Source organism: Astatotilapia calliptera, chromosome 5, assembly GCF_964374335.1.
Source record: "Astatotilapia calliptera chromosome 5, fAstCal68.1, whole genome shotgun sequence".
Taxonomy (NCBI): domain Eukaryota; kingdom Metazoa; phylum Chordata; class Actinopteri; order Cichliformes; family Cichlidae; genus Astatotilapia; species Astatotilapia calliptera.
The window spans coordinates 5857384-5880062 of NC_137426.1; the positions used below are offsets into that span (position 1 = coordinate 5857384).

Here is a 22679-nt window from a genome sequence, read left to right on the forward strand (position 1 = left end):
TTATCTCTCTCAGCTGTCATTTCCTCAGATAGTAATCAGTTTTTCCACATGGCAAGCAGAGCAGAAGAAACTAGGTAAAGAAGACGTGTGCATCTGCTGTACAGTATCCCAGACATATGGGAAGAGGAGGGAAACTGCTGTGTCTGTCTTTCACGCTGTGCCTGCATGTTACACTCTGACATCAGTGGAGACGTTGATACTAGTGCAAATGTCACATTGTTGCATTGCTGTATATTTTGTCTGAGTTGGCCTTTTACAGTGCCATGCAGGGGATGTGTTCATGTTTCTTGTGCGCGGGGAGGATCTGACTGGAGACGCAGAAAGAGAAAAGGCAGAGAGACCTGGCCAGTGTCACACCAGACCAGGCCAGTTCATCGGGGAGATAGGAGCGACTAATTGTCGGCTGCACAGACTCAAACCAGAGACCCTTGTCTCGTCTGCTGGACTGTGTCATATTCCTGACAACAGGCACCGTGCTGTATCTGTGAGTTAGTGTATGTGTTTGTGCAGAGGACATTCAAGCTTCTTTTATTCAGAAATTTGATCCCACTTACATTCATTCCTGTTGAGCAGTTATAGTTTTTGTCTTAAATTTATGTGGCTTTGAAGTTTTCGATTGCACACTTCACAAGCGTACAGTATTTTTGAGTCTAAGGAAGTGAACGTGTCTCCATGTGCGTGCCAGGTGTCTTGCAGACATTGTGTCTGCTGAACTACAAGGTTGCTTGCCTTACAGCTTTCTGAAGCTTTTTTTCTTCTGACCTCAAACCCAGCTGAGTTTCTCTGCCAGAAGCAAAGTAATACATAGAGAAACAGACCACCATGACCCTTGCGTACTACAGAGAATACCCCCTGTTTCACCATGCGTATATACACACAGAACAGAGCAGCTGCTTCAAGAGTTTGCTGCAGGAAGTGCTCTATTAGTTCCAGTGGCGAGGTCTGTGATATCTGGCCCCAGGGGTTCAGTGAGACCGTGTGCTTATGAATGAATTTGAATGTTCTTGCTTATATGTTTACGTGTGTGGACACGAAAGGGTCACATCATTTAATCAAGCGAGACTATGCAGTCAATACAAGTAACAACCCGGAGTGTTAGTGGGTATCGAGAGACATTTTAGCATCAGTAGGCACCCCCACTCTGGCCGTCCTTCCTGTTGCAGGCCAGTGATATTGTAACTTGTCTCACCTTGCAAAGTGCGTTATTAAGAGCTCTCCTCCAGTGGTTCACTGACCTGAGAAACCCAGTCGGTGACCCATGACAAAACCTTTATTCACTGGGCTGATGTGGAGAAGAAGTATCAACATATAATTAATACGCTGTAAAATTGCGTAAGTAGTAGTTTTGGGTTGATATATAGTGACTTTGAAAATAGAAGATTAACACTTGTATTTTCAGAGTTGATGAAAGAGGTGGCATGTTACCAATAGTCTGTACGTAGTGCAGAGGACTAAATCACTTGGCTCAACGTGACTAAAATAGGTGCCAGGTCAGGGTATGGCACAGACCTTGTTTTTTGTTCAGCAGCATTACCTTCCTTCTCACATTGCATTAAGTCATTTCAGTGTTAAGCTGAAATGTCCAAGACTTAAGCATGAGGGCACACAGACGGACACCACTTTTCTACCCGCCCTAAAAAAACGGCATTTAACTTGTGCAAATTTTATGGAAAGATTGTGTAATTTTCCAATTCTAAACCCAAAAGTCAAAAAGTGATACTCAAGAGAAAAAGAAGAAGAAATGCATTTGCTGTTTTGTTAGGTGTGTGGGTGGACAAGCAATGGGTGGCGTTGCCTCTCTCCATGAATTGTCTGTCATAGTCATTATTTTCTCCTTTCTCTGGCTTTCCACCCCCCATCTTTGCCTCAGTCTGAAGAAGTGTGGATGTAAATGAGAACATTTCACTAACAAAAACAGTCTTTTGCCTATTGCGATTTGGTTGAGACTTTAAATCACTCTAATCTACATTTTCCTTCCACAGCATTTTCTGTTGCAGCTACAGTACGCTGCGTATTTTCCCAAGATATATAATAAGGAATACATTGTGTTCTTACCCGTATGTTTGCTAAAACCATACAGTACTCATACACAACAATAACACTCATCAAAACACACCTCAGCTCACACGTTTACCCATCCTCCATTACTATCATTGTCTCATTCTCCACATTGTTTTGAGCACAGCCGGCCTCTTTGTTTGACTTATCTGTCTCTCTCAGCGGCTGTTGAGCTCTGGTCTTTTATACAGCTGGGCAAAGCCTGCCCACAGCTCCGTGTTGTTGTTGTTTTTCTTTTATGGTACTCAGCTTTGAGTGATTGGATCGCCAAAATCCGAGTGTGACAGATTAGTCATCTTCATAGTCAAGGTTTAGAAAAAAGTAGATTTTTACTACAGTTGTGCTGCTTTCAAGCATGAACTCCAGAAAATGTTAAGAGAGTCAGGTTGGGACATGGTCCAGAGTTGTCCTTTCTCACATGTCCCACATTCACTAGCTGAGAAATCAGTGCACGGATACAATGTTAGCTTTGTTTTCTTGTGTCTAGAGCTTGTATTTTTGTTTTATGGATTACTGTAACTTACTAGTTCAATGTGTGCTTTATTGTGCACACGTGTGTGAATGTATGTTAATATGGATTTGAGATCTTCATCATGAAACATGTACAGCGGGTGAGAAAATGGGGGCTACGCAACTTAATTTTTATACTGTCATGCTTCCATGAATATTGCCACTGATTATATTCCACTTGCTGGTTTTGAGTTTGAAGACTCATCAGTCTCTTGATGATTGATGGGCAGGCTAACCAATTAGTTACAGAGAGGTGAGAAGGGTTGTAACCAGATAGGCAGATAATCCACTGGGCTCAGAGAAGGCTGGTGTGTGTGTGTGTGTGTGTGTGTGTGTGTGTGTGTGTGTGTGTGTGTGTGTGTGTGTGTGTGTGTGTGATTGACAGATATGAACTGTCCTTGTAGTGCCATTGTTGTTATTTGTGTGGCCATGTTTATATGCGCCCTGGGCAGGCAACACCTGGTGAACAGGGCTAATACGCACACACAACGCACGGACAGGATGACACAAATACACTTAGAGCTCTATACTTTGGCCCAGATGTGTGTCACATTCATTTAACCTATTGATTATGGAACAAAGCTCGGTGTGAGTCTTTCCCAGATATATTAGTATTACCCTTCATGCAAGAATCTTAAAGCAAAAATAACAATATTTGCATTCATTAGTGTCTTCAGTGTCTGAAATACCTGGGCATTAAATATTTGGGCTTTCTAAAAGAACTTAACAGCAGTATAGGTTGAAGTAAATTATATTGCTCTGTAAAAGGTGTTTGCACCACATTAAGTCAAAGGAGCTTGGAAAGAAAAGCGTCTGGACTTCTTTAAGTTGCTTGAAGACGTTTCACCTCTCATCCGAGAAGCTTCTTCAGTTCTAAGGTCAAATGGTGGAGAGTCCCAGATTTACCAGAACCTTCACAGTCATATGCACCACATTAAGTTTCTGCCTTTCTGATCCACTGCTATGTTTTAAAAAAAATCTAACAGCAATCAGTGACTGCAATGTGGTGTGTGGTGTTTTCAAGTGTTTTTAAGGTCAGCAACTTCAGATCCCATCCAGTCAGTCTTCTCCCTGCGGTCTGACCTCATACACATGGACACTGTGCATATTGTTATCCAGCCTCTGCCAAACCGCCTCTGCTTCCAGCATCACGTCACTGTACCTCTTTTTACTGCTCATTCTTAGTTTTTATAGACAACTTCTGTCTGCCTTGCTGTCCCCTCTTTTTCGTTTTCCTTTTCAGTTTGCCACTAAGTATATTTCCATCCCAGAGTTCCTTTTTTCACTATGTGGCACGCTGGATTACGGTGGTGTTTTTGCAATTATCTCTCTGAGTGATGAGGATATGCGAGGGCTTCTCTCACCATCAGCCTGTCATAGGGACATGTGATAAATTCACTTCGGAGACATGTCTGTGCTTCTTCATATGTGAGAACGAGAGTACTTTTTTGTCCAAAGTCATACCTCTTCCTTCTCCTTACGTCTACAGCTTTCTTTGCTTTTTCCCTGTACTGTCAACCTTGCCACCTTCCTATCGTTCCCCTTCCTAGCAGAGTTGGAAGCAGAGTGTTGACATTGGGTTTTATCCAAATATGTAGTCTACGAGGCTGGAAGGTGGTAATGAAAGCCAAGAAAAACAGCCTGGCTCTGAGTCTAACAACCAGGCTTGTCCTTCTGATGAAACCAAAGGAAAACAGTATTTTCTGTCCTTGTTATTCCTTTCCTCCCATCCTACACCTCTTTCCTCGCTCTGCTTGCATCCTGTCCTTTTCTATCTCTGGTGCTTCTGATTCGCAGACTAATTCATTGTCTCCCTCTGTGCTTTATAAAACTCTGTGTGAAAATGTGACAAATATTACATTTTTAATGTGGGAGCCATTTTGTCAGATGCTAACTGTGATAAAGTCATGTTACTGTTATCGTAAAGGGCTATCCAGGCTTTGTTCTATAGTGGGAGTAAATTCAAATTTAAAAAGTCTTCTTTTTTTATAGATGTAAATTTTAATAGTCTAAAAAAATACATTTGTAACATGTGGGTCTGCGATTTGTTACATGGAAGCAAGGCATCTGTGTTGCTGCAACAGTTGAGGAGGTGTCAGTCCCAAGAGGGTAATAATGTAAATGAAGTTGATTAAAGCAGAGATGATGTCACCTGAGTTTCTTCATCTCTCAAACTGGATATTATAAAATACAAAGTCACGTAACTCGTTGTTTGGCAACAGTATGGCACTGAGAGGGACATGGACTATTATCTATTTTAAAAGTGGATGTGGCTGTGTGCGGGTGTGTATGTTGCTTCATGTATCCTTGTGCTGTGTGTGTGTGTGTGTGTGTGCTTGTGTTTGTGTGGGTGGAGGTCAGAACGGAGTGCAGGATAGAGGAACAGATGTGCGCTGTATTGTGGCTGTGTGCGCGGATGGACGGGGACCAGGTGCAGCCTTTGTCTCTCTAGCATTTAAGTCCACTCGCTCGCATTCAGCTGCCTCGTGCCTCCCCTCCCCTCTGTGCACCCTCCTCCTTCCTCCTCTCCTTGGAGGGAAGGCAGAGATGTGTGTGTGTGTTTGTGTGTGTGGGCCGGGCTGCCTTGGCTTAAAGGAAGGGTTTGCAGCAGTCCCTTCTGCCCCCCCTTCTCTCACAGGTGACTGTTGGAGGTCCCAGCTGGCCAGCTCTTGGCCGATTAGATCCATATGGTACAGGAGGAGGAGGAGGAGGAGGAGGAGAGGGAACCTGGTTAATTTTGAAATCAATTGCTTTCCTTTTTTCTTTTTTTTTCAAAGTGTTTCACTGGTTGAATACTAAGCCTCTGTCAGTTGTTTAAAGTATGTGTTATCCTTTCACTTCAGGACTTCGTAGACTAGAATTAGGATTGCAGAAATACGGCAGCATTTTGGAAGATATACTTGTGCGCTGTTTAATTAAGAGTTACAAATGTCATTTCGTGTAGTATTTTTTTTTTAGCCATGCTTGGGACAAAATGTAGAAAAGGTTAAAGGAAGCTAAGCACTGAAGTTAGAGGAAAATAGGGTTGTAGTTACTCCGGTTCTCTTGCATCTGTTAGATGTCACTGTCACCACAAAGGTTCTCACTTTGATGAGACTTATAAGTTGCTATATTTAAACTTTTTTTAGTCAGATGAGATGTGAGGCACTGTCGTGCAAAACTAGGGTAATAAGCTTGACTTTTTTTCTCATAGATAGTACGCACAGCTGGGCTAAACCTCCAAAAAACATCCTGTTGATGTCTTCTTGTCTGACTCATGATAAGAAAACTAAATATTTGACAGCATTTCTTGAAAAAAAGAATTCATAATGTTATTTTCATGTGCGTGTGTTTGCGTTAACATGTGTGTGTCTTGACCCCTACATACTTGTATCATTGCACATGCCACAAATTTTCTTTGTGCTCACTGATAAATTAGTTCGGTCCGTGTTACATCTTCTCTCACCTCATCTACGGTGACAAGACAGAGAGCAGTGTGGTTCGAGTACACACACCACCGCACAGCGGCACACACACACACATGCTTCACAGCTGCCAGCCTCTCACAGGGAGTTTAGACTTCAGAGTTAAAACATGAGCTTAATAAACCTTTACACTGAACCCATTTATTTATACACCACATCAAGTGTGATTTATTTCTGTGGACTCGTTATAGCTTATCCATCCCGTCTTTATGTAAGGAGGTCGATAAATGTTCTCGAAAGTGTATTTGTCTTTTCATTTGCAATTTCATTAGTTAATGGATTGCTTTTACAGCGGTGGCTCAACAGGAATAGTCACATTATGTTTCTCTATCCCTTTCCTCTCTTTCTGAGCCTCGTTCTGAATCATCACTTGCAGAGGCAGCAATTAAAGTCAGCTGAATGTTTTAATGCAGATGAGCGTCACCTGAAGCTGAACAAACAAGGAACACCTGGCTAGCAACAGCCATCACTGCAGATGCATTTTATTTTCCATCCCTGTGATAACAACTGTTGTAGAAAGCAAACACTTAAGGTCAGGAAACTTTCAAGATTGTAAAATTATGGATTATCTTATTTGTGCATGAAGACGTGAGACAGAAAAACAGCAGCACAATATGGTGTGAGTTTAACATGTAATCCTTTTTGGTTATATCCACCAGAAATGAGTTGATGGAGTACCCAGTTTTATATTTTAGTAAGCACTGGTAACAGTGCTATCTGTTTTTTTCAAAAGTATTGCCTATTCATTGTGGCATTTCTGTGTAATCCTGTTGATGTGTGGTGAGGAGCTTTGTGTACCTTCCCTTTGTTGCATTAAAGCAAGGATGACAGGTGGCATTTAGACCAGACAAACACCCCACATCCTCCTCTAAGCCAATATTCACCTGAGTTAACATTAGGCCACTTTGTGCACTCTGTGCATATGCGTTTTGTGGCTGCTGTGACAGCTGCCTCCTGAGACAGCCCTGTGACTATACCATGGACTCAGGTGCTCGCAAGCCAGATGAAGTCATCTAGCTATGTGTGCTGTCTAATTGACAAGCAGAGGCAATTCTCTAAGGGTTGTCAGGAGTACACGCGCACACACCTGATGTCTCCTGCTTTGGCTGTTACCTCTGGCATGGCTAACAGCAGACTGTGCCACATCTTAAGATTGCATGAACCCTGCTGCAGCTTTGTTTCTGTTGCATGCTCAAAGGTCATGCAGTAAGGAATATAAATACAATATGTTGCTATGTTTACATTCTGCAGAATTATGCATGCCTGCCAGTTAAAGTCAAACACAAAATGGTGCTTACAAGTATGGCAGTCAGTTTGGATCCAAACTACTGTTCACAACCAGTGGTTAATGGTTCATAATGTGTCAAAGAACTTGGGAATACACTTCAAGCTGAATTCTCCAATCCTGGCTTTTGTGTGCGTATGAAGTTGTTTACTTGGTAAGAGTGTTGACACTGAGGCCATATGCCCCGTTGATTCTGTTATTGAGATGTCAGTCTAATTTCCTGGCCATACGGATGGAGTGTGCGGAGCTTTGGAGCCGGTGTGTGTGTGTGCTGCAGGCTGCTTCCTACAGTGCACTGGCAGACCGCGTGTGTGGTGGGTACGGCAGTCCAAATGTCTGCATAGATCCCTCCTTCCTGCCCCCTATGTTCGTGAACAGGTGGAGTGATGGCAGGCAGGCCACGGGGGCTGAGAAAGAATGAAATGGTACGAGGGAGAGAGTTTTAAGAGGACTGCAAAACAGAAGGAAGAACACTCAAAGCTGTATAATGAGTTGCAGACATGACAGATGAGTTGCACAGGGCAGATTGAGAAAGTGCGAGCATAGGATGCAAAAGAGATTTGTTGCCAAAACTTGAGGAAATTTGCACTTTTGCATTCAGATCCATTTGTTTTTGTAATAATTCTGCATGTTTTCACATTTTTTGCACTCACAACAGTACCTTTTATTCATTCCGTGGGCTTCTTTTCAGTTTTCTTTGAGTTACCTACTGACAGCTTAAACCTTTTGACTTAAGCCTTTATAAACTCGGACCTCGTGGCTGAAGGCCATCCAGAGTTCATAGCTGTGAAAAAGAAATAAAGGGTGCTATTGAGTCCAAAGCCCTAAAACCATGAACCCACATTTAGAAGCTGCTTTCTGCTAACCTATGACCTGTGAGACCATGCTTGTCTATTAATTGTCAATTCTTGAAGCTGTTAGAAAAGTCTGATCCACTCTAAATGGAGACGGGATCCGGCCCTCATGGTTCTCGAAAAGACAAAGACAGCTTCTGATCCACATCTCCCCACCACTACACCCCCCATTACACTTTCTCCATAGCCCTTATCTGGTGGTCTCATTCAACGTCAATAGCATATTGAGAAGTTGCATTTAACATTCAAAAGCTTTGTCGATCTTGTTAGTAAAGCGTGAAATAGCCCGTCCCTTTTTCTCTGTCTCTCCTATTTCTTGGGGAGCTCAATGAGGAGGCATTCTACTCCCACACAATGGCCTTCTTCAGAATTTCTTCTGTTATTGATCTGAATGGGTGAGAGTGAGGGGCTAAACTTCAGACATCTGGCTCTTTGATGGGGGCAGGGTGGTTGGTGCCCTGGCAGTGTGTGTTGTATCATGCAAAGTGAGTTGAGGAGAGGGGGCTGGGCATTGTTGTTGTCTTTTGTAACAATAGGCATGACGCTTTTGAATTGATTTAAACAACTGAGCTAATGGGGGGTAAAGTTAAAGTAGTGCTTCTTTTTTTTAATTTTTGTGGATGTCATAGCAAGTTACAGTTATTTAACTTTGGTTCACTCATATAGACCTGCTGGTTTCTGATGCCCTCACCTCACCTACCTTCTTTCCTCTTTGCAGACAGTAGAGAGAAGAAGAGCCCTGCCATGCCCGGTTCTCCTGTGGATGCTAAGACTCATTCCAGATCAGCCCCCAGCAGCAGCGCCAGCTCCACTATGCCACCCCTACCTTCTGTCAACCCCAGTGGCCCACGACCGGCCTCTTTTTCCACCACAGCATGTAAGAGTAATAATTAAATCTATACTTAAAGAATTTCTCTCATTCTTCCAGCTTGTCTTTTTGTTTCCTCTTCAGTCTTTGTTCCTTTTCACAAACCAAAGTTGTAGACAAGCTGGAGTTGTAACCACACTCAGCAGGGTTTATTTTGATTTCTCTTCTCTTCATGTTGGTTTTCCGTCCTTCCCCAGTGACCAATGGGAATCATCATTCCCCACCAACACTGAATGCAGTGCCATCTCCACCACAGCGTTACAGCAATGGACCGTCCTCTTCCTCTTCCTCATCGCTGGCTAACCAGCAGCTGCCAGCCACCTGTGGGGCACGCCAGCTGAGCAAGCTGAAACGTTTCTTGACCACACTGCAGCAGTTTGGCAATGACATTTCTCCTGAGATTGGAGACAGCGTCCGAAGCCTAGTTCTGGCCCTTGTGGTAAATTCTATGATGGCATACTGAAGAGAAAAACAAGTCAACATTTTATAGAAATGCATTTAAATTAAACCTTCTCTTTTCCTATCTTTTAGAATTCAACAGTTACCATTGAGGAGTTTCACTCACGGCTTCAGGAGGCTACCAACTTCCCCTTACGACCCTTTGTTATTCCTTTTCTCAAGGTAAACATGCCTCCACCCCCTCCTTTTCCCATCTTTCTGTATTTGCTTTGTGCAGTTCTGCATGGAATTACTTCCCTTTTCTTTTCACAGCACTAGTGTTCTTCCTCCGTTGAGTTAAATGGTTTTACTCCTTGTGGTGTAAAGTTGCCCATCAGATAGTTGCCTAAGTGTAGTTTTGTTAATTGAATTGGCCATTTCAGGTTCAAAGTAACCGTCAAGATTTACGTGTTGACTTGACAAGCAACAGATGACTGTGTGTTAACAGCCTCTTGAGCCCCTCTGTAACCAGGGAAGTCTGCAAGTGTATACTTTTAGTAGCTCCTTGCAGTAAAGCATCCCATAAATCTTGTATAACTGGACTTCAAGCTATAAAAAGCGGCTTTTTTTTACACTTACTTCTTGGTTATCTCTGGAGCCCTTCCGTCTGTCTAAATCCTTGATTATAGTCTCTTGTGGACAGCTATTCATTCCTTTTATACTTCTTTGAAGTCCGCTGCCTGGGGAGCATACATATTTCGTGCATTGTGATGTAAATTTTACACGGACGAGTCCGCACAGTCACGAAAAACAGGCAGGCATTTGGACATCTGCATGCACCATCGCACTCAATAGGTGATGATAAAAATGTACATTTCTCAGACGTTTGCGGACACTATCTTACTTGCGAATGGGGAAAAAGTTAAACAAGACTTTTGGTGGCTGAGACAAGAATGCTCTGTTTTTGTTGTTCTACTGATTTATTGCAATGATGTGGCGTTCTCACTATTTAATAGCAACTGCTGGAGTCTCTCTTAAGAGAGCAGTTGGGACAAGATCTATAGAAAAGACAGAGAAGTGGATGAGAAGGAGAGAGGGAAAAGTGGGAACTCGGAAGTGTGAAACATGCCTATAAAGTGTTCCCTTCCTTTTTTATGGTCTCCACTGCGCCATATGGAGCCGTTGTCCCGTTAAAAGAGCATTCAGCTGCCAAGGCGCCGCCAATCTAGCATCCGCCCTGCTGAAGCCCAGAGAACCCGATGCTCAACTGACACATAGCACATGTGTCCGCTAGCTGGGGCCCCAGGGAAAGAAGGGATGCAGAGGAGCATGGGAAACAGGAAAAAAAGGAGAGCCCAGGGATATTATAGAGAGGCGATCGTAAAGCAGAAGTGTCTGCGTCTATAGGGGAACTACAAGCGATACTGTAAGGATCAGCTCACTGAGGCATAGAGGAATGTTTGTTTCAATGGACAAAAAGAGGTCTTTGCAGAGTAGTAAAGTGATGTTTAACTAATACTATATGTAGTTTCAAATACTAAATAACAATAAGAGGTCAGTCACAAAATGAAAACGGCTGGTTATTTAGTTGGTTGCTCAAGAAGAGAGAGAGGAGGGAGCAAGGAAGTGGTGTAATTGCAAACACACTGAAGTCTGTTCCTAATTAGGGAAACGCAGGGAACAAAAGAGAGATGGAAAGATTGGATGGAGACAGTCCCAGATAAATACAAAAAAAAACTGAGGGGATGAGGAATTAGGGAGAAGTCTGTGTATCATTTGTTTTGAAATGTTTCTAAATTTCTAAGCCTCTGTATCATCACGCATACCTTTGCTGTGACCAACACATTATGCTCTGCACACATGCTGCTTGCAAGAGGTTCATAACCAACATCAGTTGCAGCTTAGAAAACTCTGATTTTCATTTGAATTAGGAAAGCCGCAGCCTCCTTGGAGGCAGCTGGAGAACAGCACCCAGACACAGATCTAGCCTTACAGCCAGACCCCAAGGAGTCACTGCCCCCCTTAAAACCAATTTTCTTCCAGCCAGGCGTCTTCCCCAGGAGGCAGATCTGCACTGTATCTGTTGGCTCTGTTGCAGCATGAACGTAGTCTGTCTAGGATAGTTCTGGTGTGTTTGGTCCAGATCTCCCCTCCTGTTTGTCACTATCAGGTTTTCTGGTGTTTCTCTCTTTCTGTCTGTGTTCGTCTTTGAATGAGTAAAATCAATGCTCATTGATATAGGAGCGAGTAGTGGCCAAAGTCTACTTATACATGGGTTCAATGTGCTCTATGAAAATAACTACCTGCAAATCATAATCAAACTTAACAAGTATAATTTCTTTCTTGTCAGGCAAACCTCCCTTTGCTGCAGAGGGAGTTGCTCCACTGTGCACGGGCAGCCAAGCAGACCCCAGCTCAGTACTTGTCCCAGCATGAGCACCTCCTGCTAAGCACCACTCTGGCATCTTCTCCAGACTCCTCTGAGCTCCTGATGGAGCCTCCAGAGCCTGGAACCAAGAGACACAGCCCAAGCAGGTTAGATAAATGCATAAAAAAGAGCTATAATACATAGAGTATATAGGTAAACAGTGAGAGAGCTACATTAAATCACTCCTGTCTTCCCCTCAGGGCTAAAGAGAACGGTTTCCGTGAACGCCCACCTGTAGCTATGGAGCCTGCCGCAAAGCGGATTTGCACCATCAGCCCAGCTCCCCGACACAGCCCTGCTCACCCATTGCCACTGACCGCCCAGCTTCACCCGACCCCTCCACCCTTGCAGCATTACGCCCTGGATGACATCGCAGCACCTCACATCCTGCACCGTGAGCACAGCCAACGTGTTTTGGAGATCCGCGAACTCAAAGACAGGCCACGACTTCCTGGTATGTGATGCAAACTCAGTGTAAGGATATTCCTGATGAACTTCATTTCTGAAGTTGTTTCCAGTCTACATTGTGGGTGATAAGGTGATGCATATTCAGTCTCAGTTGTAGCCTTTGTGGCAGCAGTGAATAAGTGTTGTAGGCATCCTTGTGAACCAAATATACAAGTGTGTGGTGTCAAACTTGTTTGCACATTTCTGTAGAACATCCGTACAACAGAACTTTATTGGCTCTTTACAGTAGTTTGAATGCAAGTAGCTGCTAACCATATTTAGAAATGAACATACTTGCATGAAGACAGATGCACACAAATATCATATTCTATATGTGATAATGGGTGGTCTGTGTGTTTGTGTAGGCAAGACCCATATATCTCAGGAGTCCACGTATGTATATAAACAGAGCCATACTGTCCAGGCAGGGAGAGCTGGATGTACTCTGGTGTATATCTAGCCTTCATTTGGGGCTTGTCAGCACTCAGTGGAAACATCGGTAGCACACATACACACATACAGACACACACCTTGATATGTTCCTGGTAGAGGTGCTGTGTTTATGAGTCCTTAGTCCCCTGTCTGACAGCCTCCCGACCGCCTGCCGCCACTTAACTCATAGGCACACACACTCACGCATAAACACATCAGTCCACACACTGGTGGCTTTGAACTGATGGACACTGATGAGAACCAGAAGTAGCGAAGATGTTGAGAAGGCAGTGTGCATGAGGGTATCATTGCTCTCCTAAACAACCCTTGTGTGCTGGGTCTTGTTGGCTCTTTCTTACCAAATTTTTAAGAGATTGTGGTTTGCATCTTTGTAGACAGCGTGGGTCTACTTGCATGAACATGTGGATGTTTTTTAGCCTCTGTGTGAGTACAAACTTGTGTGCAAACGCTGATTACTGTTAAATGTATTTGGATATTGCTGATGTCACAGTGTAATGACTGGATTTGAATCAGATTAGCTTTGTTTTTGTGTGTGTGTGTGTGTGTGTGTGTGTGTGTGTGCGTGTAGCCGTAATAGTCTACAATGAGTGTCAGAACGGCTGGTTGTGTTTAGAAGTGGAGCCACTCCACTCAGCCTGAGTGTCTCCCTACTGGAATGCTGTGAGCTCCAGGAGGGGAGGTGCTAAGGGAGACGTTTTGGGTGTATGTGAGTGTGTGGTTGACAGCTGACTTCCAGATGTGTGCAAGCTCTGGAGCTCTGGGCGCTGGGAGTCTGTTTTATATCACAGGGGTCTCTTTTTCACTTTCGCTCAATCTTTGTTTCTCACTGTCCCTTTATCTTCTTGCCTCTGCATGTTCACTTGCCCTCAATCAAGACATGAACAAAAATAAAATAAATAAAACTCCTTTTGTCATCCTTAATTGTCGTGTGTTCGAGTTTTAGCTAATTGCCTCGATTTAGTACTTTTAAATTTGTTTAGTTTCTCATGGTGGGAAATGATAAAATTGTCTTTAAGTTTAATGTAAATATGTTTTTTGTAATTTTAACAGAAGCACTTATTTACCATATATAGACATGCGTAGGTGTTTTTGACTCACTGTCACTTGTGGCTTCTCTTGCATTAAGAAGAATGTTAATCATGATGGCCTGTGGTTTGTCTTGTGTGTGATTCAATCAGGCACTAATGGGGGCTACCGTGAGGAGCCAGTGGACCACAGACTGACAGACAGAGAGTGGGCTGATGAATGGAGGCATCTGGACCATGTAAGTCTGCGGACAGGCACCACTGGTGCTGTTGACTTTTGATACAGAAAGAATGTGATTTGTTTTACTGGGGTTTACCACTAAAGCAATCTATCACAGCTTAAAAGCACACATAATCGGCAGGCCAGAACTTTCTGATAAGACATCATTGGTTTATAAGCTGCAATTAATTTATTTGGTATGGGTTCAAACATGTTATTGGGGGTTCATTATTAAACTTATTATTATTATTATTATTATTATTAGCTGTTAAGGGGAACTTTTCATGATGTAGGAAATGCTCCCTCAGCAAGACACTTTTCTGTCATGAATCGCTGTGCGGCAGGCGGGAGTTGGACCCAAAATGCAGGACTCACAGACTCGAGGGAATGAACTCAAAACACAGCTTTATTTGCCGGTAGAACAAACATACAAACTAAACTAAACTGGGAAGCCACAAACTAAGAACTTACAGCGAGACACAGGGAGATCCACACACAGCATGAGGGACGACGTCACGCCGAACAGAGGGAGACGCAGACAGAAATACACAGAGGGTAAACGAGGAAAGTGGGAACACACGGGGAACACAGGTGACACTGATAATCATAACGAGACAGGGCGGGGTGAACTGAACATGACATGTACGGGCGTGAGAGTCACAAAGTAAACAGGAAGTGCACAGAGGTTCAGACAGGAGGAGAGAGAGCACGGGGAAAACACAGACATAACGGGCTGGGGAAACATGAAACAACCACAAAGGGAGACGAGGGCTCATAAATACACAGGGCACACAGGGGGGGGAGAGAGAGCACGGGGAGAACTTGGACATAATGGGCAGGGGAAACATGGAATAAAACATAAGGAGAGACGAGGGCTCACAGATACACAGAGGGGCACACAGGGGGTAAAAGCCATGAAGGGAAAACACTTAGGGAACAACACAACAGGGCAACTCAGAAAACATGGCCTAAATAAGGAACAAAATACAAACATACAAGAAAACTAAGAACACTGGGCCAACATGGCCCAGGACCATGACACTTTTCCATAGGTACCTATTGAAATAATAGACTGTATGATTGTGTGATTTATTGGCAAAAAAGGCTTGTAGGTAATTTGAAGTAAAATATAAATATAAAGTCAAGAAAGGGTTATGCAATAGGTCTGTGAATGTGGACGTTAATGAGTTTCTTAATGGATTGTGATTAAGACATCCTGAACTACCTTTCCAGGAGATAAATGGTCAGGTTATTGAAAAGGTTACAAGAAGAAGAAACATAGCAAAGACACAAAAGTTTGCTGGGAAATTACAATTATTAACATAAGTCAATGTGTTTTAGGCATTAAAACAAGGTATTTATGTTTAACTGCTTACTGGGATGAAATTCTATCAAGTCAAGGAGATGGTTTGTGAAACTGGTTCTTGATTTGATGATATAAGTACTTTTTGAAACTTCAGACATAGCTATTAAATAGTTGCTTAATGATGTAAGATTTAAATAATTCCTCAAGTAGCTAAAAGCGATCTCAATTAATAAAATTTTGTTTGTCGTCATCAAGGTGTTGAACTGTATTGTGGACATGGTAGAAAAGACACGGCGGTCAGTGAGCGTTCTCAGACGATGCCAGGAGTCAGATCGTGAGGAGCTTAACTACTGGAGACGACGTTCGAGCGAGCAGGAAGACCCGCGCAAAGGAGGACCGGCATCTGCTCCATTCTCCAAGACGCACAGCCCTCACTCTTCTGAGTCAGGTGGGCACCGCTGTCTTTTGGGGTTTCGCTTTTGTCAGGGACCAATAACTTTTCATTGTTTACGCTTGCTGCTTTACTACAGTAAATGTTTCATGATTTTCAGAAAGAAGCCAAATTTATATAATGCGTGATGTTGCACATGCTCTAAACTTCATATTTAACCTGCTAGTAACATGTAACATGCAGAAGCCCAGTTTTTTGGGGGGTTAATTAATTAATTATCCCTTAACATCTACTATGTTTTGGGTGTTGGAAACTGCTTTAAGGATTAACAGTTCAATTCGGGTTAAAAGACTGATGTTTCCATTTCCTTTTAAAAGTGTTATTTATTGTGAGATCAGTTCATTAAATGAACTTTAGAATGGGTAAGCAAATGTCTTTTCTAAAGAAATATAACCATGGGTTGTTCACTCTGGGATAATGATGCTAGATAAACTACAAGCATTGTGAATAATAGCACATAATGATCTGGACATTCTGAGATTAATTTAGGCGATGCAAATGTCCAGTCATTTCTGTTTCATAGTCATTACATCATCTAGTGGTCATTAATAGAACTGCGCCGAAGTCACACGTCAGCGTGTTAGTGAGTCCATCCACAGTTAGTCCCTCAGTCTGCTGTGTACTGGCAGTGTTCTTTCTGCGTGCCAGCCTTGCCATCCCCCTGCTGCTCCATAGTCACAGACAGGTGCCAGGATTGGCCTCCGCCATATCGGCCACAGAAGGGCCGTCCTGCCGTCCTGCAGGCACAGAGACCCAGAGCTAGCTGACTCGCCAGAGCACCATCTGGGCTCCCAGTCGGAAAGCCTGCCTGCTTGCCTAGGCTTGGTCTGCTATAGTGGGGGTGTATAAAGGCTTGGTGAAAGAGAAGGGATGTAAATGAAGGCAAAAAGAGAAAGAGGTGGCGAGATCAGCTGTGAGTGATGGAGAAAGAAGCGGAAAAAGGAGATAAGAAAGGCAACAGTATTAGAGAGGCAGAGCCCAGTAGTGAGTTAGGAATGAATTACGATTCAGGGAGACAGATTTGAGGGAAGAAACAGAGTATTGACACAGCTTGATGGTCTGCATTTCTCTCCAAGCCAAACACATTCCTTTCTGAAGCTGTCAGATCGCAGATCCGTCCAGGACTCTGATAACTAACAATAACATTGGTTGTGTGGCCTAGATATTCGGAATTGTTTGCACCAGTGACAGAATAAATGTCAAGATGACAAAGAAACTATTACTGTCTGTCTATCAGGCCTTTTCTTTTATATGCCCCCATCACCTTCAAGGAGTGTCAGCCCCAGTATAAATAAATGAAAATAAATAAATAAATGAAGTTTCAAAGCCCCGGCAGGTGCTAATTGCTTCCGTTTCTGCCTCCCCTGCAGACTCTCAGCGTGATTTTGCTCCACGGCCAGGCTCAGCATATGTTACAGATGAAATCTGGAGAAAAGCTGGTAAGAACATGAAACAAAATTAGTATAAAGACTCAACCAGTTGTTGCATTTACAAAGTAATATTTTGACACACTTAGCAGATTGCTGTGTGCTTTACTTATGCAAGTGTGCAGAGTAAAAACAAGGTGAGCCCCACCTAAATCTCTTGTCTTCTCTATAGAAGAAGCGGTGAATGAAGTTAAGCGTCAGGCCATGGAAGAGGTTCAGAAAGCTGTAGCAGAGGCTGAGCAGAAAGCATTTGAGATGATTGCTGCTGAGAGGGCCAAGATGGAAAAGACTGTGGCTGAGGCCAAGCGGAAGGCTCAAGAAGATGCCATCATGGTCATTAATGAACAAGAGGACTCCAGTGAGGTGAGCAAGAACTGCAGAGAAACTACAGCAACAAGATGTGTGTGTGTATATATGTGTGTGTACATATATGTGTGTTTTATATGTATGTATGTATGCATGCATGCATGCATGCATGCACTTAAACTTCCAAGTATGCATAATTTAGAGTTACAGTCTTTTGGGCATTTTTAATAGCAATTACAGATTAATAGTGTAATAAAGCAATAACAGTGGTGCAAATGACTAGATTAAAGTGGAAAAAGGCACTGTGTTTATCGTGATGATTCCACACATAGATTTTTCTGAACATGTTGAAGGGCCTCACATGATTTAGTAAAGAGTCCATATGGGACTCGGTGGGAGGGCAGAAAAATTACTCAAAATGAATGCTTTAGTTGCTGAATCTGCTGAGACAGCTGTATGCATACAAGTTCACAATGATTACTCCAATTCATTGCTGCGTTTGCTTCTGCTGCCCCCAAATGGTCCAACAAATTACTGTAGTTTTGTTTTGTAAGGGGTTTATTTAAAAATGAAAGAATACAAATGCAGTTTGTACAAGTGAGAGATAGAAATGAACTATATCTTTCCTCTCTCATTAGTGTTGCTGGAACTGTGGTCGCAAAGCTAGCGAGACGTGCAGCGGCTGCAACGCCGCTCGCTACTGTGGGTCTTTCTGCCAGCACAAAGACTGGGAGAGGCATCACCTCATCTGCAGCCCAGGACTTCAGGCTCAACCCAAACCGGTACCTGCAAGCAGAGTGGCTGCCGTGGCTACAGCAGCACCGGCCGCCACCGTCGTGTCTCCTGTTGGTCTGGCTGGGGTCAAAGTTCCTGACAGTGTGCCTTCAGTCTGCAGTCCAGGTGGGGAGAAGGCTTCAGTCGCTTCGCGTTCATCCACTCCCTCCACCCCTGCCTCGGCCCCTGAGACGAACGGACACTAGGAGGCAAAGGACCTTGGCGGTGCATGTGTCACCTACCCTCTTCAAAAACCGGGAAGAACTGAAACAGCAGCATGAGGGAACTATTTGTGGGTTAAGTTAGGATAACAGATTTTTCAACATACTCTTTGGCAGATAAAAAAGGACAGATTATGGATGACTGTTTGAGTGATATGTCAACTGGGACTTTGGCTTTGGCAAAGAACAGAAGGACTCCTCTTGAATGCATTAATTGGATGAACAGATCTCCCTAGCAGATGGAAACGTGTTTCTCATCGTCCAAAAACCAAAATCTTGGATGTGTGAGGAGTGGAAAAAAACTGATTGATCTCCGTTTGTTCTCTGGTGGCAGCGTGGAAGTTATGAAAGGGAGGCATACGAGAACAAACACAGGAGATTAAAGAACAATGAGGTATAAAGATATTTCCCCCCATGTACCAATATCCTCACTTTGATGTGTATAAATCTAAGCTTGGGAGGAGGTGGTGGTAATTGTAAACAGTGTAATAGTACCAGCGCTAAAACATCTGTCTTCGTCCTGTAGGAAAAATCTGACCGTAGACCACGGAAGAGCCGTCTCCGCAGCTCCGGTGTATACATAAATATTTGCTCGCCAATCTTGTCAGATTATCATATGTGTGAATGTGTGTCAAAGAGTCGTGCTGTCGGTGAATATTGTAAAGCATATGATTATTTTTGTCAAAGCAATACTGAAATATTGTTCAGGTATTTCAAGACCTTTGCATCACCAAAGTCGCTAAAGAGAAAGTTATTGTAATTGCTTGTAACTGTGTTTGTGAAAAAGAGATAATGCTACACTAACGCCCACACGTCATATTTACTTTAAAAAAAAAGTTAAACTCTGGTCATTACTTTTTTTTTTTTTTGCCATTTCCAATCATTAGAAGGAACACAGGCAAAGTGATGGTGGTGGATCCAGTAAGCACAGAAACATTCAGTTTGGGCGTTTCTCTGGCTGCAATTTCACTTTGGCACTTGTTCATATCACCAGCTGTGTATGGCAGGTCAGATGTTGCTCAGAACACCTCCACCACTGTAATATTTGCATCAGGGGACAGGAGTGGTATGCTTTCCAGCACCGTTTCCAACAAATACAGGTATTAAGCTATGAAAACGAAATCCGTTTCACTTCAGCTGAAATTTTCACTGATGCTGACAACGCCGTGGTGAAGGTGCAGAGCGCTGACTCTGTCCCACAGAGAATCTCAGGAGCTTAACTGTATTTGTATGTACAGACCGTTCTTGTTCTTTTGTAACAATGAAACCTTGTATAACTTGACGGTTAGGTGAAAGTCAGATGTTTAGTGTGGAAATTTGATTTATGGTACTCTGCTGTTACAACTGAAACTTGCTTGTTTCCATGTGTTGTAAGATGACTTTGTAAAGAATATTATGAGAGAATGCCTTTATTTTGTGAGCCACAATTTTTCCTCTTCATTCTTTGAACATGTTTTTTTTGTTATGAGACATAACTTCATATGGAAATCATATCTTGACATGAAGTATGAAATAAAGAAGTAGAGTTACTTCAAAGCGTTTCCCTGATGTTTGTGCTCATTTTTAGAAATATGCAAAAAAAAAAGGTCTTCCTGGTAATATGCGATAAAGTAAAATGTGTCTATTAATAGAGGTGTCATATATACTCGGTTGACACTGAATTAAGAAATTCTCCTTTTTTCACATAATCACAATCAGCTGCAAATGTTAATGTACGATATTAGAGAGTAGTAGTGAATAAAACGGCTCCTATGTATAAAATATGACTACATAAGTTATTTGGTCATGATATAAGGTATTTTTCTACAATTAGTCAAATAATAGATAATAATAGCAGTAATGAAAGTGCTAAACTGGAGTTCTGAGGTTCTTTCAAAAAGCTGCATGGCAGTGAATTTTATATCCTCTTTGTCTCTTTATTGAATCAGCAGTGAGTCCAGTTTAAAAATGCAAGACACATCTTTGAAGTCTGAAGGTACAAAGTAATGAAGTAAGCTCTTGGTGAGAACGGACTACTCTAAAGTGGGTTGAGTTAAAGTTCTGCCATGTATTATGTATAATGTTTTCCACCTTTGAATTCGATTAATATTCTAGTGATTTTACTGAAGAACAAATGTAGAAAAAAAAGTGATCACGGGAGATTGTGATTCAACGATTTTGTCATTGTCACGTTTAAAGAAATGCAACTCTTAAAAAAAAAAAAGGAAAACTGAGATTGATGCAATAACACACATTACCACAAGGTGGCAGTGTAATCCCTATGTTGATAGTGAAGCCTCTTGATTTCGGTTTAGAAGATTCGGTATGTGGATGAGTCCATTGCAGAATTGTAGTTGTTACAAAAGTATCAAAAAAAACTACTAAAAACATGCAAAATATTGTTCGATATATTGCATATTACTAGGAAATAATATTTAAGGCCTAGAAGACAAAATGTCAGTTGGTCACTGCTCTCTCATCTTGTAACTAAACTCACTATTTGCAAAGCAGCTAATAAGCAGAGTAGCTGCAAGGAACACTGAAAAGTAAACTAAAAAAGTATACTTTTACATTATATAAATCATATATTTCAAATCTAAAGCAATCGCTTGACTGATGCTATGATCCTTATTGTCAAAGTAGCTGCAAGAACTAAATTATAGGCACATGTTACGAACTTGTATGTCCATGTGTTTGTTTGTGCAGGTGTTGTGTTTTTTCTATGTTAATTTAGCTGTGCCAGGGCCCTGTTCCGATTGGTGCGTGGATATACTGCCCCGGCGTGATTGGATCCAGCTGGAGGACCCGCCCATTAAAAGGAGGCTGGAGTGCTACAGCGGTAGAGGTCCTCGCGTTTCTCCTCATCACCCAGCAGTAGTCCTGTGGTAGCCGCTGGCTGCAGTATACGCTTGAAAGTTGTGGAAGTGGAGTGGGTAGGGGTGAGCTGCCGTTTCTTTTGATCACCCGTTTTCTCCTGTTTTGAGTTAGTTAAGGAGGTCAGACTCAGTCTTTATTTTTGACTTTGTTTTGGTAAGGTCAGGGGTGCGGGATTTGTGTAGGTTTGTTTTGTTTATTGTTTTGGCCTTGGCTCACCCTGAAGTGTTGACACTCCCGTTTTGGTTCTCTTTATTCACATTGTAAATAAATCACCTCACATCTAACGGATTTGTTTCGTGTGACTGCTTGGGTCTTGGGGGGGAAGCGAGTGCCTCGCTCATGTTATGGCCTGGCCCTAGACGGGTCGTAACACACAATATAGACAGTCTTCTTAACTGCTGACCTTCCACTAAGCAGGGATTTCTGTTCGTTTGCCTTGTCCTACTGACTTTAAGTATTAGTAGTAATAGTATGATTATAAAGAGATTTTGTTGCTCATTAGTTGAAAGGAAAATTAAACATTACCTCATCTCTACATGTAACAGGATGCTCAGTATATTAATTCCCAGTATAACTGGGAATCAATAAAGACGTTTATGTGTACTGTGTAGGAGCACTCCCTATTTAGACATGAAACTGTTTCTGCTGCTTCTGTAAATACTATTCTTTTGTTCTGTTTTGCATATCCAATGTTATTTTTGGACTAATTTTCCATGAGTTTCTAGCTCTTGCACTACAAGTATGCTAGAAGAAAAAGTAGAATCAGCAAGCAATCACAGTAGTGATAGTGTCAGACTGTTTGTGTACATGTGCCAGTCTTTGTTGTGGATAGAGGGGCATCTCTGTGTGTGGTTAGCTTGCTTCTTGGCTCTCTCACCACACTGTTGTAGTGCTTGTGGGGAGATACTGGCTTAATTATGTGTCTGGTTTCTGTCCCAACTTTTTGCCTGAGGCATATTAATAGAAGTCACTTAGGATTCATCATCTTTTTCAGAACTTTCCTTAGAGACAACTCACATTCCCTCCATCATAGTCTGTCTGCCCTTTGATAAAATTTGCTAATGGTTTTTGACAGCACGCTATTATCAACACTTAGTATTGTTCAAGGTCAGCAGTGCTTTACAGTAATCTACTCGGAAACCCGTTTTTGTACTTTGCTAGTGCTGTGCTTGACCTGCATCAGCCGCTGCATGAAATTTAGCTTCATATCCTAATCTATGTAAATCTAACTGCATGGGCTAATAAATTCCACTCATAGCAGAACCCAAGTGAGTATGAGTCTTTAAGTCAACGAGGACAAGTGACTCAGTATTTCAGAGGCAAGATGCCCTCTGAACACGTTACCTCC

At 42.5% G+C, this 22679-nt stretch overlaps 1 protein-coding gene across 7 annotated transcripts in view; it reads left to right on the plus strand.

Annotated features, from left to right (window-relative positions):
• The window catches only part of cbfa2t2 (CBFA2/RUNX1 partner transcriptional co-repressor 2), a 36295-nt gene extending 16284 nt beyond the window's left edge, over positions 1-20011 (plus strand). For 4 of the 7 annotated variants that reach the window (XM_026166870.2, XM_080301599.1, XM_026166873.2 and 1 more), the window contains exons 2-11: positions 8890-9048; positions 9237-9478; positions 9571-9660; positions 11768-11952; positions 12046-12299; positions 13924-14009; positions 15552-15744; positions 17118-17186; positions 17347-17537; positions 18119-20011. In XM_026166870.2, the coding sequence (XP_026022655.1) occupies positions 8890-9048; positions 9237-9478; positions 9571-9660; positions 11768-11952; positions 12046-12299; positions 13924-14009; positions 15552-15744; positions 17118-17186; positions 17347-17537; positions 18119-18460 (1811 nt within the window). In that variant the 3' untranslated portion in view covers positions 18461-20011. Of the gene's footprint in view, positions 1-6427; positions 6652-8889; positions 9049-9236; positions 9479-9570; positions 9661-11767; positions 11953-12045; positions 12300-13923; positions 14010-15551; positions 15745-17117; positions 17187-17346; positions 17538-18118 lie in introns of those variants that run through there. The other 3 variants (XM_026166875.2, XM_026166872.2, XM_080301601.1) reach the window with 3 other exon arrangements.
• Positions 20012-22679: the final 2668 nt, after the last annotated feature.